The sequence below is a fragment of the Canis lupus genome, chromosome 2, assembly GCF_003254725.2.
Source record: "Canis lupus dingo isolate Sandy chromosome 2, ASM325472v2, whole genome shotgun sequence".
NCBI lineage: Eukaryota > Metazoa > Chordata > Mammalia > Carnivora > Canidae > Canis > Canis lupus.
The window spans coordinates 29,202,248-29,222,683 of record NC_064244.1 but is presented as its reverse complement, the minus strand read 5'-3'; the positions used below and the strand labels follow the sequence as shown (position 1 = coordinate 29,222,683).

Sequence of the window (20,436 nt, the reverse complement as noted above, 5' to 3'; positions counted from 1 at the left end):
CTGGGCTGGGTAAAGAGAGGTTTCTTTTAAACTGGCTTAAGTATGAAAATTAATGGAACTTTCTTTTATGGACAAGGACAAAAGCATCCAGTTTTACAATAACCCGGTACTACTACCTACTACCACTTGAGACTATAATGAACATATTGTAAAAAATGGTACACAGTGCTCATGAACACATATACAAAATTAAAACAATACGTTGCATTTTTGAAGGTATTGTATTATTCTACTACTTAGGAGATAAGGTCCTGGAGTTGCTACTTTAAACTCCCAAGAGGGCAGTAATGAACTCTGCCTCTTTTAAAACCATGCCCTTAGGGTTTCATACATAACGGGAACAAATACTTCAAGGCGATGATGGGGAGGGCAATAAGAACGTCACTGTTGTTCAGTTTCTCTCAAGCACTCAGAAGTAATTCATCTATGCCTTTACTCGGTGAGAAATTATTAGATATAGGGATGGATGCAGTGATTATGATATAAATCACTTCATCGGGGGTTTCATTTTAGCAAGGGAGGCAAACTAACTCTCTCTCTGTCTCTCTCTGTCTCTGTCTCTATCTCTGTCTCTCTCTATATATATATAGGATATATATATATTGAGATATATCATTTATATAGAGATCCAATATATATATACAATATATATTGAGATATATCATATATATATATATATATATACTATTATATATACTAGTCTCTCTATACTTTGTGTGTATATATATATATATAGAGAGAGAGAGAGACTGGTATATATAACAGTATATATACTATATATAGTATAGTATTATAGTATTACATAGTATATAATATAGTATATAATATATTAGTATATAGTATATAATATAATAGTATATAATATATATAATAGTATATATACTAGTCTCTCTCTATATATATATATACACACACACAAAGTAATAATTTTGAGATAGTGCTAAATCACTAAATAATTAATTCTTGATTAAAACGACTGATGCTAATTGCTAAGGATTACTGCCTGCTTCTCCACTCTCCTTTTCCTTTCCCTCTTTATCATTTGATCATATTATTCATTGACCCAGCACTGATTAATCACTCAAGGAAACAGTAGATTTTTAAAAATCCTGCCCTAGGAATCTAACGTTTCCAATGAGGCAAACGGGAAATAAACAACATAAAACCGTGAAGTGTATGGTGTGCTAATCAGGAATATGCGCTAAAAGGAAAACAAAGTAGAATAGAGAGAAAGGCATTGCTGAGCAGGGTTGCATTCTTAGGTGAGGTGACAGAGAAGGTATATGACGGAGGTGACCTGAGGGAGGACACGAAGGAGGTGAAGGGGTGCGCAGCCAGCTGTCGGGAGGAAGAGCATCCTGGCGGAGAGAACAATCAGTGCAAAGGCCCTGGGACAGGCCCGGCGGCCGCAAGGAACAGCGGGGAGGCCACGGGCCGCAGTGGAGTCAGCGGGCGGAGATTGGACACAGCGGCAGACAGCGAGGGAGGGAGCGCCCTGCGGCCCCTGCAGGTGTGAAGGAAGCCGGCCTTCTGTCCGAGTGAGATAGGCTACCATGTCAGGAAGAGGGCTGCCCGTCGCCCTGGCCTCCAGGCGTGGAAGGGGGAAGACTTGGGTGTGAGCTGGGGCCTCTGCAGATGCCATCGTGAGTCAGTGGTAGGCCTGATGGGTTTGAGGTGGCGTATTGCACACCCAAGTGCAGCTGAGCAACTGGACTTACAAATCTTGGTCCAGGGCCGAGGTCTGGGCTGGGTAGAATCCTGGGGAGTGGGTATTTAGATGGTGTTTAAAGCTTGAGACTGGGTGAAAGCAGCCGGGAGGTGGGCACAGACAGAAAAGAAAAGAGGTCCAAGGACCAAGTCGCTCCAAAGTTAGGAGGCCAGGTGGATGGGGAGGGCTTGCAAAGAACAGGAGAAGGAGGCTCGGGCAACAACGGGGAAGCAGGTAAGCGGGTGGGCCGCGTGGAAGGAAAGCCACGCACACGTTTCCAGGAGGAGAGAGAGGTCTGCCAGCTAAAACGAGACAAATGAGGAAAGGAGGACATGGCTGACCTTGACAAGGAGAGTTTTGGCAAAGTGGGGAGCAGGTGCCTCAGAAGATGGGAAGAGAGAGGCTCGAGGCGGCAAGCATAGGCTCCTTCGAGAAGTTTCCCTATGGAAGGAGAAATGCAGTGTGGCTGCAGAGCGATGTCAGCTCAAGAGAAGATTTTGGTTTGGGTTTTGGTTTTAAAGACGGGAGCACTATGGGGACTTCATCAGGATAAAGAACTTCTGCACAGCCAAAGAAACAGTCCACAAAACTACAAGACAACCGACAGAATGGGAAAAGATTTTGGCAAATGACATATCAGATAAAGGGCTAGTATCCAAGATCTATACAGAACTTCTTAAACTCAACAGCAAAGAAACAAACAACCCAACCATGAAATGGGCAGAAGACATGAACAGACATTTCACAGAGGAAGACATACACATGACCACCAAGCACATGAGACAATGCTCCGCATCACTGGCCGTCAGGGAAATACAAATCAAAACCACAATGAGATCCTACCTCACACCAGTGAGAATGGGGACAATTAACAAGGCAGGAAACCACAAATGTTGGAGAGGATGTAAAGAAAGGGGAACTCTTGCACTGTTGCTGGGAATGTGAACTGGTGCAGCCACTTGGGAAAACTGTGTGGAGGTTCCTCAGAGTTAAAAATAGATCTGCCCTACGATCCAGCAATTGCACTGTTGGGGACTGACCCCAAAGATACAGATGCAGTGAAACACCGGGTCACCTGCACCCCGATGTTTCTAGCAGCAATGTCCACAATAGCCAAACTGTGGAAGGAGCCTCGGTGTCCATTGAAAGATGAATGGATAAAGAAGATGTGGTTTATGTATACAATGGAATATTCCTTAGCCATCAGAAAGGATGAATACCCACCATTTGCTTCGACATGGATGGAACTGGAGGGTATGATGTTGAGTGACATAAGTCAATCAGAGAAGGACAATCATCCTATGGTCTCACTGATACAGGGAATATAAGACGTAGTGAAAGGGAATAAAGGGGAAAGGAGGGGAACAGAGCGGGAAATATCAGAGAGGGTGACAGACCATGAGAGACTCCTAACGCTGGGAAACGAACTAGGGGTGGTAGAAGGGGAGGTGGGCGGGGGGACGGGGGGACTGCGTGACGGGCACTGAGGGGGGCACTTGACGGGATGAGCACTGGGTGTTATACTATGTGTTGGCAAATCGAACTCCAATAAAAAATATATATATTACAAAGTCCCCTCCAACTTTTCAACCTGATGTGACAAAATATTTGATTTCGTTCTAGATTTCCTGTAGCTGTGAATTGTTCAAACATGTCTGATTCATGATAAAACATAAACACGTGCTATTAACGATTTCACATGTTTGTACTTGTGGATTGTACTGTTTTGCTTTCAAATAAAAACTTTTTTAAAAGAAAAAAATATATATATATTAAAAAAAAAAAAGACGGGAGCACGGTTGAGTGCCTGTGGTGGGAGGGAGAGCCTGATGGGGCGGTGGAGAGGGATTTCCCCAGGTTTCGGGGAGGCAGTGAGTAAGGCGGAGAGAAGGGTGACTCCAGCACCCACTGGCCCCCATCACAGGTGCAGTGAGGACAGAGGACAGGAGAGCATCAGGGAAAAGAGGTTCCAGAGTCCTTGAAGGAAAGATGTTCCCCAGCCACTTTCCTAAAAGAAGAGGAACCCCTCTGTGGATTGGGGTCACACAGTCCCACCACCGTCCAGCTTCCCAATGTCAAGGGAGCAACGAGCTACTTACAAAGTATCTGAAAAGTAGCGAATGTTTTTGTTGAGGCTGCTCAGAGTCTCCATGTCCTCTGGTGTCAACTGGAAATCAAACACCTGCCAGAAACATGAGGTGATGACTCAGTTTCCCCGCGGCACTGACTGCCCCCATCCCCCTACCCCTCCCACACACGTTTGTGCAAGGGGTGTGGAGGTTTTGAGAGATGACTCATGAAGCTGGGGTTCACTCCAGGCGGGAGTTGGGCCCCCCAGGGGCGCTGGGCAGGTGCATGTGGCCACAGCGAAGGAAGCCTCGACAGGCCCCAGCGCCAATCACATGTCATCTAACTCCTTCTCTGTGCAGCTGCAGATCAGGCCCTAGCTTGGGGTTCAAAGGAAACCCAGCATGGGGACCCCAAGCTGACCCTCCCGGGGCCTCTCCCGACACCGCAGAAGCTACCTGGGCACTGAGGACGGACAGCCCGCGGGTGCCTCACGGATGACCCAGTGCAGAGGGAAATGGGGCCCCGTCCAGCCCTGGGCCCGCAGCCCCACCTGGAAGTTCTCCCGGATTCTCTTCTCGTTGAAGCTCTTGGCCAAGGCCACCACCCCCCGCTGCAGCTGGAAGCGCAGGGCCACCTGGGCCGGAGTTCGCCCGTGCCTGGCGGCCACAGCATTGAGAACTGGGTCCTTCAGGAGAACTGGGGCGTCCTGGTTCACCCTGGGGGGAGGCAGGGTGCTGTGTGTCGGAGCCCGTGTAGCCCCTCACGCCGGGGGCCTTCGCCCTCTAAGCTCTGCCTCCTGAACCTGCTGCTGTGCCACAGTCCCTGGGCTCGCTTCTTTTGGTGGATCCAAAGAAGGCCCAGAGAAAGGAAGGCAGAAGAGGACCCTCAGGGAGTATTTCATATGTTTTTGTTTGTTTGTTTGTTTGTTTGTTTGTTTAAAAAAGCATTTCTGAGAAATGTGGTAAAAGACTGGATAAGAAGAGAAACTGTCCAAATTAAGATCCAATAATCTGCATTGTAACAACCCAATTATTTTATAAGAATCTACTATTTCAAAAATGCTTTTATTTTATTTTATTTTATTTCGTTTTATTTATTTACTTGACTGAGAAAGGGAGAGAGAGAGCACACACAGGGGGAGCAGCAGAGGGAGAGGGAGCCCAACTTGGGGCTCGATCCCAGGACCCTGAGATCATGATCTGAGCCAAAGGCAGACGCTCAACCAACAGGGCAGGTGCCCCTCAAAAATGCTTTCAATTAATGATCTGCTTTGTCAAGTGCTAAAAGGTGCATTTTTATATTCCTCTTCAAGAGATAAAGATACTAAGACTTAACAGAAGTTGTCACTTGTCTCCTATCACTCGGCTATCAAGTGTCAGAATCATGGCGAGGGCTCACTTTGTCACTCTTTACAGCCAAAGCTTTTCAACTGTGTGAACATTCTAATCAGGGTTTGTGTTATTTAATAATGTGTCCTTGAGTCCCCACAATGTAGGCGAGTTAAGCGTCTATGGAGATGGACCACGGCTGCTGTCTACCATCCCTCCCCCCGCCCCCCCCCCCCGACAGTTGAGTGATGACTCCAGAAGGTACAGCGTCTGCAGTTAGGATACAGGCATAGAGGTCATTACCATTCCTTCCCGAAGTCGGACCCCAAGGCACCGTATGCAGTCAGGATGATGTCCTTGGACTTGCAGAACTCCAGGAGTTTGCTCTGGTTGAAGTAAAGGTGACACTCCACCTGCAGAGTGCCAAGCAGAAGGGCTGGATCACAGGACCACGGCCACCAACCTGACGGGGAAGCTGTAGGGCTGTATCGCCCGGTAGCAAACGCATGTAGGTGTCCCAGCCACAGGAGCCAACACAGGATCATCACCCACAGCTGTGCCAGGGGACCTGCCAGAGGCTTACCTCTGCATTACGGCCCAGAGATGACACGGCTCTACTGAGAAAGGGGCTCACGAGAGACAAGGCCAGATCCCAAACCAAAAGTGTGGCTGAGCTCCTGCTGCACCCCTTTTTCACTGCCTTTCCCTGACTGTGGTGGTTGGATAAGCATGAGCGCAGATCCGAGGAGAAGCCAGAAGCCTGACTTGGGCCTCCCGTGAACCGTATTCATCAACACAGCTTGCAGGAAAGGGGCTGGCTCAGGCATTAGGTGCAAAGGGACTTTCTGTGTCACAGCTGCACGTGTGTTTGCGGTCTCCGTCAGGGACACGGACAGGGAGGAAGGGGGATGTATTGTATTCAGGGCCCCAAACCAAGCCTGGACCTAGGTTCACCTGACCTGAACCACCGTCTGCTATCACCTGATTGCCTCACAGATCACAACGAACTGAACTCTGTTCCAGCTCTTTGAGCCCATGTAGACTTCCCATTAACCAATGACCTCAACCTCACAGGTCACAACGAACTAGACTCTGTTCCAGCTCTTTGGGCTCATGTAGACTTGCCAGTAACCAACGACCTCAACTTGGCTGCATTCCATTTGCCCGGTAGAGCTCAGGGCCACGTTCAGCTTCTTCCTTAATTCGTCATCACTACCCCAATCAAAACCAGTTTCTTTATTTTCTATAAACTGGTGATGCTCAAAGTGAAGGTAAATCTCCCAAGGGACCCACAATACCACCTTTAGAACATCTATTTGTACTTTTCATCTAAAAATAAGAAAAAAAATAAGACTCACTGATATCTAATACACGGATTGCCAATCCCTCTCTAACAAGCCTGCAGGTACGAAGTTTAAAGGAGATAAGCCCAAGGCGAGTGTGAGCTCTCCGGAGTGCAGAAGGGTGGCCACTCACTTCTGTACTCATGATTTCTTACATTATTCTAAGATAAGCAAGTTTTATGTGTGGCTCATTAAAGCAGGTTTATTATAACAAGTGGACTTCTGATTTTTTTTTAACCTTTAAATGTTTTTATTGTGGTAAAATACACATAACATAAATTTACCATTTTTTATTTTTTTATTTTTATTTTTTTTTTAATTTACCATTTTTTAAAAAGTAGATCTACCATTTTAGCCATTTCTAAGCATACAGTTCAATGGCACTAACCTACTCACATTGTGGGTGGCTGATTTTATACCATTGAGTCTCAGCAGATATCTCCTAACACAGAACTCGAAAGAATTACCCGTTTTCTTTTATATAGAAGTGTTCCAACTTTATTGACCAGAGATGAGAAAGCTCAGTAATTAGCTAGCTTTAAATTTCTAAGACCAACCACCATAACACCTAGTAGATTATACTCCAACCTGACACTTAGATGTTTTGTTATAAAGTGACATGGCCTTGGGGACTGTTTTCAACAACTTGCAGTACACTCTGCTCTCTACAGGATGGGGAGATGCCACCCGTGACCTAGTTGAAATGAGGGAAGAGTAAGCCAAGGAGGGAGAGGAGATGGGGGTGCGGTGGGTTGATTGATGTGGCTCACCTGGTTGCAGACAGGCTTGTACTTAAGCCTTGGCTTGCTCAGGATCCTCTCCAGCTGCCTGCGGTTAAAGTTGGACACACCAATAGACTTGGCAAGCCCTGAATCTTTACACTTCTCCATGGCCTACGGAGGGAAGGGGTGGTCAGTAATCTGTGGAGCCAGCTAGGGAAGCATGATAAATGGTAGCGTGCTAAGAGTAGGGGTGGAGGATGGAAGAGAAGATGAGACAGAGCATGAGAGAGAGAGCCTTTATTTTTTTTATTTTTATTTATTTATTTATTTATTTATTTATTTTTTTTTTTTTTGAGAGAGAGAGCCTTTAAAGGCACTCATGTCAATAAAGGAGATAGGAATTAACCAAGTAGGAGAATGGAAAATAAAATAATTCTTAAAAATGAGTAAGAAGATAGAATGCACAGGGTTTAGAACAGAGCTAAAGGGCTCAGTGCGATTTTTAGCTGCACACCTAGAAAAACTTGAGTGATGGCAAAACAAGCCCCAGGAGACCAGGAGTGGAGGTCTGCAGCTTGGGAACCAAGAAGGAGGCCATTCTGGTCCCCAGCCCACTGGCTCCCTCTTTTCTCTGTGACCTCATGTCCTATTAGGGTCATCAGATTAACTATTCCAGTCACACACGCACCCTTGTTGTTCTTGAACATAATAGGCTCTCTCCCACCTTAGGAACTGGGCCTTGAGGGCATCTGGGTGGCTTAGTGGGTTAAGTGTCTGCCTTCGGATCAGGGCATGATCCCAGAGTCCTGGGATCAAGTCCCATGTTGGGCTCACTGCTCAGCGGGGGATCTGCTTCTCCCTCTCCCTCTCTGCTCCTCCCCACTCTCAGTCTTTCTCAAGTAAATGAATAAAATCTTAACAACAACAACTGGGCCTTGGCTTCCTTTATGCCTGTATCACTCTCCTTCTAGATACCCACGTGTTCAGTTCCGCACTTACAAATATTTGCCCAATTTGTTACCTTCTCAGGAAAGCCTACCCTGCCCATCTGCATCCCATACCTACCCTGGCATTCTCAGTTTCCTTGGTGAGTTTTACTTTCCCATTCCACACACCCCCAACCCATGCCACAGCACTTCCATTCCATGCGCCCAGAGACCTTGGTTTGTTCATTGACGTAGCCTGAGAACTTAAAAATACTTAGTATTCAATACATCATAGGCACTCAACAAGTACTTGGTAAATTATTAAATGGGAGAGGTGTGAAACCATGGCAGAAGGACACTCAGGGAAGGACTCGCCCAAGTCTACATGGGAGCAGAACTGGACGAGATGCACACATCTTGAATTCCTTGTCCATCCTCTCTCACCCAACATGCAGAGACATGGATCGCATCTTTGGAGCTCTACTCACCTCCCATGTGGCACAGAGATCCACTCTGTCAAAAATGATTTTTCCATCTTTGTCCTTTGGGAACAATTCCTCCCCAGGCTGGGACACAGAAAAGAATGAGAGGTTGTACAAAGTTGTGTTTGGCCTCAGCCAAGCCATCAAGAGCCTACAGACCTTCAGGCTAATGCGACAATGTATTCTCATTTTGAAAGGAATGGAAACCTTAGGCTAAAGGGAGAGAAAGTACATGGAGGAAATGCATTTCCTAGAAAGTATGTTTTTAACTGATAAAGGTTCAATAAATATTGTTTGTGTCAAGGGCAGCTTGAAACACCCAATACCCATCCTAGAGAGAGGCTAGGGTGGTGCCAGGGCTCCATAGGCCCCTTGGCCCCAGATACTTGTGGGATAAGCTGCTTCAATTCCTGCTTCCACCTAGAGATGGGCATTCAAGAACATGACTCGTCAGCATCTCAAAGCCTGTGTTCCATCCTCATTAAATCTCCTGTGCCTCAACTGTTCTCTACCTCAGAACATTCTCCAAAAACGAGGGGTCAAAGCTGAGATTCAGGAGCAGAGGTCTTGAAAATACAGACAGTGTATTCACAAAATCAAAGACATGGATGACAGTGAACTCTTGTCACTCTGGGGCTGAGAAAGGAATATTACAGCAGAAAAAAGGGAATCTTAAAATACTATGTATGTTTCTCCTCATTTTTTATAAACTATATCCTCTGTTGTATTCAGCTACTAATTGGTATGTTGGTCATCAAAGTAAAATAACTTTTGCTAACCTTCAAAGGTACTGGGAAATGAATGAGATAAAGATCCACATAGCTAAACCCAAGCTTCTTCAGTGACATTTCTAGATTGGTTTGAACCAATTCTGGACGGAGGAAGGTTACCCACACCTGCAGTGGTTGAAAGAGAAGTAGTATTAGATTATTTTTTTAAAGAATATTTAGGAGAAATTAATAAAGTATAAAACTGTCACTATTCACAATGCAGATGTGGTACTATATAAAGACTCCACCAAAAAACTATTAGAACTAATAAATTTAGAATTCACTAACATGGCAGGAGGAAGTAACAGGGAAAAAAATTAAGAAACCAATCCCAGGGGCACCTGGGTGGTGCAGGCAGTTAATCGTCTGCCTTTGGCTCAGGTTATGATCTCAGAGTCCTGTAATGGAGCCGCTTGCCAGGCTCCCAGCTCAGCGGGGAGCTTGCTTCTCCCTTTCCCTCTGCCTGCCACTCTGCCTGCTTGTGATTTCTCTCTCTCTCTTTCTCTATGCATCAAATAAATAAAGTCTTTAAAAAGAAAAAGAAAGAAAGAAAGAAAGAAAGAAAGAAAGAAAGAAAGAAAGAAAGAAAGAAAGAAAGAAATCCCATTTAAAATTGCACCAAAAGGAATAAAACACCTGGGAATAAATTTAACCAAGGAGATAAAAGACCCGGATTCAGAAAATTATAAGACATTGATGAGAGAAATTAAAAATCACACAATGGGAAAGATATACCATGTTAATGGATTGGGAGAATTAATATTGTTAAAATGTCCATACTACCCAAAGCAATCTACAGATTCAATGCAATCCTTATTAAAATACCAATAGCATTTTTTAGAGAACTAAAACAAACAATCCTAAAATGTCTATGGAACCACAAAAGACCCTGAACAGGCAAAGGAATCTTGAGAAAGGAAAACAAAACCAGAACTATCATAATCCTAGACTTCAAGATATAAAATAAACCTACTGTAATCAAAACAATAAGGTACTGGCACAAATGGAGACACAGATCAATGGAATAGAATAGAAAGCTCAGAAATGAACCCACAGCTATATGGTCAATTAATCTTCAACAAAGCAGGAAAGAATATCCAATGGGAAAAAGATAGTGTCTTCAACAAATGATGTTGGGAAAACTATATAGCCACATTCAGAAGGATGAAACTGGACCACTTTCTTACACCATACACACACAAAAATCTCAAAACAGTTCAAGTCCTAAATGTGAGACAGGAAACAATAAAAATCCTAAAAGAAGACACAGGCAGCAATCTCTTGGATGTTGGCCTTAGCAACATACTTAAGGATATGTCTCCTGAGGCAATGGAAACAAAAGCAAAAATAAACTACTGGGACTACGCCAAACTAAAAAGCTTCTGTAGTGCAAAGGAAACAATCAACAAAACAAAAAAGCAACCTACTGAATGGGAGAAAATATTTCAAATGATATATCTGATAAGTGGTTAATATAAAAAAATATAAGGAACTTACACAACTCAACACCAGAAGAACAAATAATCTGACTAAGGAGACTAATCAGGTCTGGGAGAAGACCTGAATGTACACTTTTCCAAGGAGCACATACAGATGGCCAACAGACACATGAAAAGATGCTAAATATCATCACTCATCATGGAAATGCAAATAAAAACCATAATGAGATACCACCTCATACCTGTCAGAATGGATAACACCAACAACACAAGAAACAACAGGTGTTGGTGAGAATTTAGAGAAAGAGGGACCTTGTGCACTGTTAGTAGGAATGCAAACTGGTGCAGCCACTCCGGAGAAGAGTATGGAGGGAGCTTCTTCAAAAAATTTAAAACTAGAAAAACCATATGATCCACTACTATAATTCTACTTTAGGGTATTTACCAAAAGAAAATGAAAACACTAATTTAAAAAGATACATGCATGCTTATGTTTATTGCAGCATTATTTACAATAACTAAGATATGGAAGCAATCCAAATGTCCACTGATAAGTGAATGGATGAAGAAGATGTAATACATATGTAAAACGGAATATTACTTAGCCATTAAAAAGAATGAAATCTTGCCATTTGTGTCAATATAGATGGACCTAGAGGATATCATGTTAAGTGAAATAACTCATACAGAGAAGGAAAAATGGCATATGCTCTCACTTATATGTGAAATCTGAAAAACAAAACAAATGGTTGAATAAACAAACAGAAAACAGAAACAGACTCATAAAGGCAGAGGAGAAACTGGTAGTTGCCAAAAGGGAGGGGAGGGAGGGAATGGGTGAAACAGGTGTAGGGGTTCAAGAAGTATGAACTTCCAATTATACAGTAAGTAAGTCATGAAGAAAGGAGAATAAATATAGTCAAAAGTGGTGCAACAACATTGTATGGTGACAGATGGCGGCTACGCTTATCGTGGCGAGCTTTCCGAAATATATAGACCTGTCAAACCACTCTCTTGTACACCTGGAACTAATAGAACATTATATGTCCACTCTGATTCCATAACAGAAGTGCTATCTTTTAATTCTTCTTCAATTTTTTTAAAAAATTGCTGTATTTTAATACGGCCTAGTTGAGTCCTTAGGGACTTGCTGCCTAGCTCTAGCCTAAGCAGAACCAAATAAAACTATCTGATTCAGCTTAAAAAAAATCTTTAGGAGAAATGAATAAAATGGCAAATAAATAATAAAAACCACAAACCCACTTGCTGTCATTGGGAAGTGACAAATCACTCTGCCAAGCTCCTAAGTTGTGTTCCTCATAGCTTCTGTTTCATTCTGAATTAAGACCACAAGGAAGAAAAAAAATAGTATGGCCTTGCACGGAGGGTTTCAAATGTTAGAATGTAAAGGAATTATTTGGTTTGCCTGTAAAGAACACACTCCTGGGTTCTACCTCAAATATAATAAATCACAGTATCTGGAGATTGAACCAGAAAATTGCATTTTAAGCAAGAACTTCAAGTAGTTGTGAATCAGGAAATTGCATCTTGACTGTATTAAATGGTTCAGGGTTCCAAAGAAAATTAGGCCCTATAGGAATTTGAGGGGGGGGGGTACTTTAGCTTATTTTAGGAAGTAACAATTTAGGGAAAATCAATCAAAATTGCTAAAAATAAGGAAACCAGAGGACCCTCTGGAAAGGATATAAACAGATGAGAATAAGATGATGATACTGTGTGTAACAGAGTCATAGAGCCTCATCCTCTGGATTGAGAAGGAAGAGATATCTGTTCACAGACTTGCCTAGGATTCACTTGAGTGGACTTCAAGTGTTTCTTCTTGGGTACTTTACCTCATATTTAAATATCCGGTTCTAGCAGTACTTAGCTCAATGCACACTACTGGAAAAATGCCTCTTGGATTCCCTTTCCAGTCTGACTTTAATACATACATTCTTTTATTTGTTTCAGATATGATATCTACGGATATGAATAATAGTAGGAGAAAATGGCTCAAGAGTTAAAAAATATATATATATAGGGGCACCTGGGTGGCTCACTTGGCTAAGCGTCTAACTCTTGATTTTGACTCAGGGTCCAGAGATAGAGCCTTGTGTAGCCTCCATGTTCAGAGGGGAGTCTCCTTGAGATTCGCCCTCTCCCTCTGCCCCCCGCCACTGGCACGTACGCCTGAGTGCGCACACACACCCTTTAAAAGATCTTTTTTAAAAATTTAAAAAAATATATGTATTTTTACAAACATTGCTTTCATCCTCACAGCAGTTCTGTGGTATTTTTTTCCTACGTCATAGGAAAGAGACCTAACATGTCAATTAGTCACAGTAGAGAGGGGACTGTACACAGAACCTTCGAAGTGTAGAATATGTCCTCTCTCTTCACAGTGCCATCAGCAATCTTCCTCTGGATGGCCCTCCCAATCTCTTCTTCATTGAGATACATATAGGCTGAGTCAAAATGGCGGTAGCCTACATCGATTGCTCTCTTGACGGCCTCTTCCACTTCAGTCTTAGGAACCTAGAAGACCATAAGAAGATAAGGACCTACTTGACAGGAATGGCCAGTTCCACATGTAGAGCGATTCAGCAGAACCTCATTTACCCAAGGGCTGAGAGCTAGAGATGTCAGAGCTAAATGTCAACTCATAACCTTAGTGGTAAATGTTTGACAACCGACTCTCTGAAGAAGAAAAGAAGCCTTGATTTATGGTATTGGCCTGTTTCTATGGTTAAATACTCCCACCCCTGCTAACTTCGAGCTAGGAATATTATGAAAAGGTGCTCACCATTGGATCTCGTGAGCTCATGAGCTGACCCACCTGGCCACTGGCTTTAACCTTCTGCTTCTGGATTTACATGATCTGTGGATTTACACAATCTATTGATTTACAGTCCCAAGTGAATTCACTCTGTAAGAGATGATTAAACTGGTTGCAATCCAGAAGCCGAAGGCTCAAAATTACCTCAGTGCAATGATGGTGTAACTTTATACAGAATAAATTAATGATTCACTTTTCTAAACTTGGAGAAATACTTCAAACATTTGAGGAGGGACAAAGACAAAAAAAGAAAATAAACTCCTCTTTTACAGAAAAATAGCTATAAGCAATAAACAACTTGGTTATTTCTCTTAGCTGCCTGCCATTCTGCTGGCCTACCAGGCTGGACTTTTAAAATTATCCATGAATTTCCCTCTCCATGACCTCTCCCTCCCTCACTTAAAATGTCCCCTGGGTTACTTTTAAATTTATAACTCCTGATGAGTTAACTAGCACCAAGGAGATTAACTGATCATCCACAGATTTAAGAGCCAAGTCCAAGTGAAAGCCATACTCTGCACCAGCATCCTTGCTGCAGTCCTCAGCATTATACCCCATGTGGCTCCTGTGCTGAGGAACTAATCCTACAACTTTCTTTAAACAGTTATAAGCTCCTCCGCCAAGAACCACTGAAGGTGTGCTCTTGTAGTTTGCAATGTTCAAACGAGAAACATGCATGGAGTTCAGCGTTCCAGAGAGAGAATTTCCAAGTGCCACTTGGCTCTCCCCATGGCACAGTACTACCAACCTGGCTTCTAAGAGGATATTTCCACTCCAGACCACCAACGTTCCCTCTAATATTAATCTTGTCCTCTCCAGACCCTTCAGTGGCCAAGATTTCTCTAGATATTCTATGAGTACTGGTGGACAGAGATCTCTTGGACACTGGACCTGACAGAAAAGGACATCACAAGCAAACTCGCCACGAAGTCTCCGTCGTGTGGTAATCAAGACTCCTGGATTTCATTGATTCTAGTGGACTGTGCGTGGCTACAACTGGAGAGCAGGTGAGAACTGCTGACAGATGATACACGTCCATGTCCCTTGATAAGAGTGCCATTCCGAGGGTGACCCGTCGACAAACAGCATCAGAGTCACAAGGGCAGCTCATGAGAAATGCAGATTTTTTTAGCTCTATCGCAGATCTACTCATTGAGAACCTTTGTGGGTATAGCCCCCAAATCTGGACTTTTAACAGGTGTTTTTATTCCTCTGAAAATTTGAAGAGCACCAACTCACTAACTGCACAAAATAACCTAACCTGGAGAGAAGCTTACAAATGAAGAAAATGAGGCCCACCTGCATTTGCCTAACTCTGGTTCTTATAAGGACCTGTGTCTGCCACCCTCCATCCCCAGCGTCATTATGACTACCTTGCTAGGAGCAGAGGTGCCAAATCCCAGTGGAGGCATGCTGAGTCCATCGTTCAGCTTTACAGATCTAAGTTTCATTAGATTCATCTCTTTGCACTCTTCTGGCTTCTAATTATAATACATCTGCAGAGGGGAGAAAATAGCATAGTAAGTCACATGCCATAAAATCACCCCCTTCAAATTACCCAAGTCAACAGTTTTTAGTATATTCACGGCGTTGTTACAAGTATACAATTTTAGAGTACTTTCTTACCCCTCCCCAATACCCCAAACTCATAGAAACATCTCCCCATTCCTTTCTCCCATCGGCCTCTGGCGACCACTTTTTGTCTCCACAGATTTGCCTATTCTGGAAATTTTATTTGAATGCATTCACACACTATGTGGCATTTTGTGACCCCCTTCCTTTCCCTTAGCATGTTTTCAAGGTAAATCCACATTGTAGTGTGTAATAGTACTTCAGTCCTTTTTATGGCCAACTAACATCCCTCTGTACAGATGTACCACGTGTTTATGCAATCGTCAGTTGACAAACACTTGGCTTTTTCTACTTTTTGCTTACAAGGAACAATGCTTCTGTAAACACTTCTGCACGTGGTTTTGCGTGGACGTGCATTTTCAATTCTCTTGGATCTATACGTAAGCCTGGAATTACTGAGTCATAGACCAAACCCATGGTTAACGTTCTGAGAAACTGCCAAGGGTTTTCCAAAATGGTTGTACCATTGACATTCCAATTCGTGAGAATTCCGATTTCTCCACTTCTTCTCCAACACTTGTTACCCATCATCTTTTGTAAATAGCCATCCTAATAGGTAGGAAGTGATACCGTGGATTTGATCTGCATGTCCCTGAGGACGAGTGATGTTGATCATCGTTTCACGTACCTCTTGGCCATTTGTATGTCTTCCTAGGAGACATGTCTACTCAAGTCTTTTGGTTATTGGTTTCTTTATTAACAAGTTGTAGGAATTCCTCATCATATTTTGGAATGAACCTCTTATCAAATACATGATTTGCAAATGTTTTCTCCCATTCCAGAGAATGCCTTTTCTCTCTGTTGACGGTTTCCTTTACTGCACACAAGCTTTTTGATTTGATGTAGTCCCACTTGTTTATTTCTGTTTTGTTGCTGCACTTCTGATGTCTTATTCAAGAAATCATGATCAACATCACTAAGATTTTCTCCTGTGTTTTCCTCCAGTGTCTTAAAGTTCTAGGTCTTACATTTAAATCTTCAATCCATTTTGAGTTAAATTTGACAACCCTGATACATTTGTATTATTCTAACACAGTCTAAGAATGATTAATCTTTGATTAATTTTGTTCTTAAACTATTTAATGAAGCTCTAACCCTGAGCTTACTTATATTTCTGAGTTTGAATTGATAAAAGAGCAATTGAAATCCAGACATTATCTGCTTCATGATGGGTAGCAATAGAAAGTACACAGACCACCTAAGCAGTAGTTTTGAAAAAATGAGATTATAAATGATGTTTGTTCGATTTTATGATGCTATGGAAAATTACTAAATATATATATTTTGAAGCTCTTATCTGATTTTTCCAAGCCAATTTCTCAAAAGGCTGTGCCCCATCAGTGTTTACACTCTGGTCAACAGAGCATGCCAATCTCTAGCTCATTGACCATGTGATGGTATTGTGATACCTCATTGAAAAATTTCTAAACAGACTATTGGGCTGTCACATTCCTTTTCTAGAATATATTATCTATAATAATTAGAGCAGATCTCATTAAAAGAGGCTAGCTAAAGCTGTTAGATTAATTTCTGGATTCCAACTCTGTTACAGAGTCTTTCCCTTTCCTCTCATGCCTAATTCAGATGCACTGAAACATCTCCTTTCCCTCTCCTCTCAAAAAGGCACTAAACCTCTAGTAAGTCTATTCCATCTCACGTACACATAGGATATGTGCAGGAAATACACGCTACCTAGACGTACCGTGGCCATCATTCCACAATCTATACAAACATCAAAATGTCACACTGCACATCTATGACACGTAACGGTATACATTATACCTCAATAAAAATTATGCTTCTGTGGGGAAAATATGCATTAAAATGAAATGCCATTTTCATTTAGTCTGTTTAAATTGTATTACATTAAAATATCCACTACAAAGATGGTGAATAAAGTAAGATATCGCTACATCTTACAAGCCTTACATGGGGTATGAAACTCCAGAATGTTGACAACTACTGTGATATGTATTATTTTATTGCAATTTTTGGTCTCTGTTCTGGAGTAGCCAATTTTTAAGATTCCTGAAAGAAAATGTATGATTTTTGAAGAAACAGGTTAAAATGCCCTGGGTTTGTAGTTTTTATTGCATAATTGGTCACAATGAACTGCCCAGCAGGTGCTCAGCCTGCACAAATTTAGAGTCCCCAAAATGCCTTCTCAACCAGCTCCCCCGGCCTCCTCTGTTCAGACCTCTCCTGTCGTTTCCCTTAGACTTCTTGTCTTGCCCCCACCATCTAGAACTTCTCCGTCTCTGCCATGCTGAGTTTAGAAATTCTTCTAAGACAAAGCCAGCTCAGCTACTGGCGCCTTTCCCTTGGTTGCATAGGTCATCCAATGAATAGTTTAATTATGAAACACTGGGTGGTATTTTCTGGACTTTGATACAGACTACCATCATTATTCAACATCTGCAATTGCCAGCATTGATTCTCAACGGTCTTTAAACCTGTTTCTATTTGCCTGCTGATTTCTCCATTTTACTGTAATTTCCTTTAATCAACTTTTTAAATAAAGAAACACAATATAGGAGAAGATATGAGTGGGTGACAATGCCTCACACTGTAAGAAACATGATATATTAAATTGGAAAAAATTGTATGAGTTCACACATCTAAAATCATGCTTAAAATACTGTCTCCAGCTCTGTCCTGCCTAAGGGAAGCAAATAGGATTCAAGTAGCATCTCCACCTACCACCAATTTTCATATGCGATACCATTGACCAGAGTTTACTCTCTAGCCCTTTCCTCCAAAAAGAAATCTACCTTCTTAGAAAGTAGCTATTTGTATTGTGCATCAGGGAAATTCAGGATAGAGTTAAATACTGTGTTGTTGCCAAAAATCGAAGCTTACAATGCCAACAACAATGCTGATAAAACAAGGCGTCCACAGAAGGAATCTCACCAGACCACTTGTGACATTTTGAAAATAATGTTAACATCATTATTTGGAAGATGTCGATTCTGTGAAAATTAATTATGAGTTCATAGTTACAGTGAAAAGCAAAAAATTAATATAAAGGTTAGGAAAGGGCAGTTGAAATACAAAAGCAAGATGAGCAAAAATAAAACATGTTGAATTTGTCACCAATTTTAATAAGTGAGGGAAGGTGAATGTACATGATTATTTTTTCTTCCTTTATATCAATGGCAGGTTATAAAGTGGAGCTCTGACATTTCTCTATTTTGGCAAGCAGGACATTGATATAAGCCCAGGAGCCTTGAAAGAGTGCTGAATGGGAAGGATGGTGGCAGGTGCATGAGCAGGAAATGTGCCAAGGATGGGAACAGGGAATCCACCAGTGGCCACACAAGTGACAGGTCAGTGCTCCAGTGCTCACTCATTACTCAAACATGGGAAGTGCTTAAGAGCACGGAAGAGAGATGATTAAATCCTATGGGTCCCATAACACTGATGAATGGAGCCTCTGAAGACATGTCAATTCACGAGATACCAGATTGCAAAAATACCGAATCCTATAAAGAAGGCAAAAGCCACTGGCACATTTTTTTAAAGTGTGTAGAAAGTAAAGTTTTACCATAAAAAAAAGAGGTCATTTTGGTGATCAGTGGTTTAGATTTGTACCACCTGGGGAGAGACAATTATACTAGGGCCCCAAAGGATAAATAAATCATCCAAATCCTGCAATTTGGGCAAATCTTTTGTTCCAAAATATTTTATTTCTGAATAGTGAAAGTTGGAATTCACATAATTTTCAAGTGTCCTGAAGTATTATTCACTTTTTGGATTTTTCAGCCATTAAAAAAACTGTCTATGCCATTTGTAGCTTGTGACCATACGTGAACAGGCAGTGAGCTGTTTCACGTTGTGGATCTCTGCTCCGTATAATTACTAGACATTATTATAATATCTGCAATGATCTTTCTATAGATTATGTTTTAACTGTGGTAAAATCTGCCTAACGATGTTTATCATGTGGACCATGTGTCAGTACACAGTCCAGTGGCATTAAACAGATTCACAATCTTGTACAACCATCACCACTAACTATAGGCAAAACATTTTTGTCGTCCCCAACAAAAACACTGTACCTGTCAAGACATTTCCTTTTGGAGAGTTCACTACCGATGTACAGAAACACAACTAATCTTGGTGTGTTCGTCTTGCAACTTGCGACTTGGCTGAGTTTGTTTATCAGCTCTACGAGTTTCCTTATGAACTCTTGGGGCTTGGCTATACTGTAAGGTCACATCATCTGTGATCAAGAATAGTTTTACCTCATCCTTCCCAATCTGGATGTCCTTTGTCTCTGTTGCTTATCTCACAGCTCTGGGTAGAGTGTCCAAGAAAATGTCAAGTAGCAGTAGTGGGAAAAGGCATCCTGTCTTGCTCCTGGTCTTAGGAGGAATGCGTTGAGCCTTCCAGCATCGAGCGTGATGTCAGCTGTGGGTTTTCAATGTATGGCTTTGCTGGGTGTTGAGCTGGACTGCTCCATGATATCATTGCCTCGGCCTCCATTCCGTGTGGCTAAGTGCACAGTGAACTGAATGACGCTAGCTCCTCCCACAAACTCAGACCCTAGACAGCAGTGTTTTCGAATACCCCCCAAAGCAGAGATGGCTCCCTTAAATCTGCTGGAATCCGCTTTAGCCTGTGGGGCATAAAACAATGGCAACAGCCTTTGTATTTGCAGGCAGCAAGCAGAAGCAATAACCCACCTTCAAAACACAGAACACTGATACGCAGAGGACAGGTTCCTTACTGCCCACCATGGATCCAGCAAACTGTGTCAGAACCTCTGGTTTCTATCCTCACGGCAGCCTGCTGCAGACTGGGGGTGGAGGGCAGGGGATGCATTGAAACTACCGCCCTGAGGGCTCTAACCATTCAATATTAGCTCAATGTACCAGCCAAGCTTTTCCCTGGATGTGGCAAGCTTTCAAATAGACTCCGGAGTTCCAAACTTTTTCGAAGGAAATTTCAGTGTTCGTCTAGTAATATACTTTACAATCATTGCTTTTGTATGTTTTTCTGAAGTTTCTTTCATCGGTGATGTTAAAATTGTAATTTCAATACAAACTGCTTAGGAGGGACACCTGCATGGCTCAGGAGTTGAGCATCTGCCTTCAGCTCAGGCTGTGATCCTGGAATCCAGGATCGAGCCCCACATCGGGCTCCCTGCGAGGAACCTGCTTCTCCCTCTGCCTGTGTCT

General features: G+C 42.4%; 1 protein-coding gene across 5 annotated transcripts in view; it reads right to left on the bottom strand.

Annotated features, from left to right (window-relative positions):
• The window catches only part of LOC112658979 (estradiol 17 beta-dehydrogenase 5-like), a 29,957-nt gene that overhangs the window by 1,609 nt on the left and 7,912 nt on the right, over positions 1-20,436 (bottom strand). For 3 of the 5 annotated variants that reach the window (XM_025445384.3, XM_025445382.3, XM_025445383.3), the window contains 8 exons: positions 14,998-15,120; positions 13,156-13,323; positions 9,359-9,475; positions 8,586-8,663; positions 7,220-7,342; positions 5,410-5,519; positions 4,329-4,494; positions 3,808-3,890 (listed from right to left, as the gene is read on the bottom strand). In XM_025445384.3, coding sequence (XP_025301169.1) covers positions 3,808-3,890; positions 4,329-4,494; positions 5,410-5,519; positions 7,220-7,342; positions 8,586-8,663; positions 9,359-9,475; positions 13,156-13,323; positions 14,998-15,084 — 932 coding nt within the window. In that variant the 5' untranslated portion in view covers positions 15,085-15,120. Of the gene's footprint in view, positions 1-3,807; positions 3,891-4,328; positions 4,495-5,409; positions 5,520-7,219; positions 7,343-8,585; positions 8,664-9,358; positions 9,476-13,155; positions 13,324-13,591; positions 13,745-14,997; positions 15,121-20,436 lie in introns of those variants that run through there. The other 2 variants (XM_035713684.2, XM_035713683.2) reach the window with 2 other exon arrangements.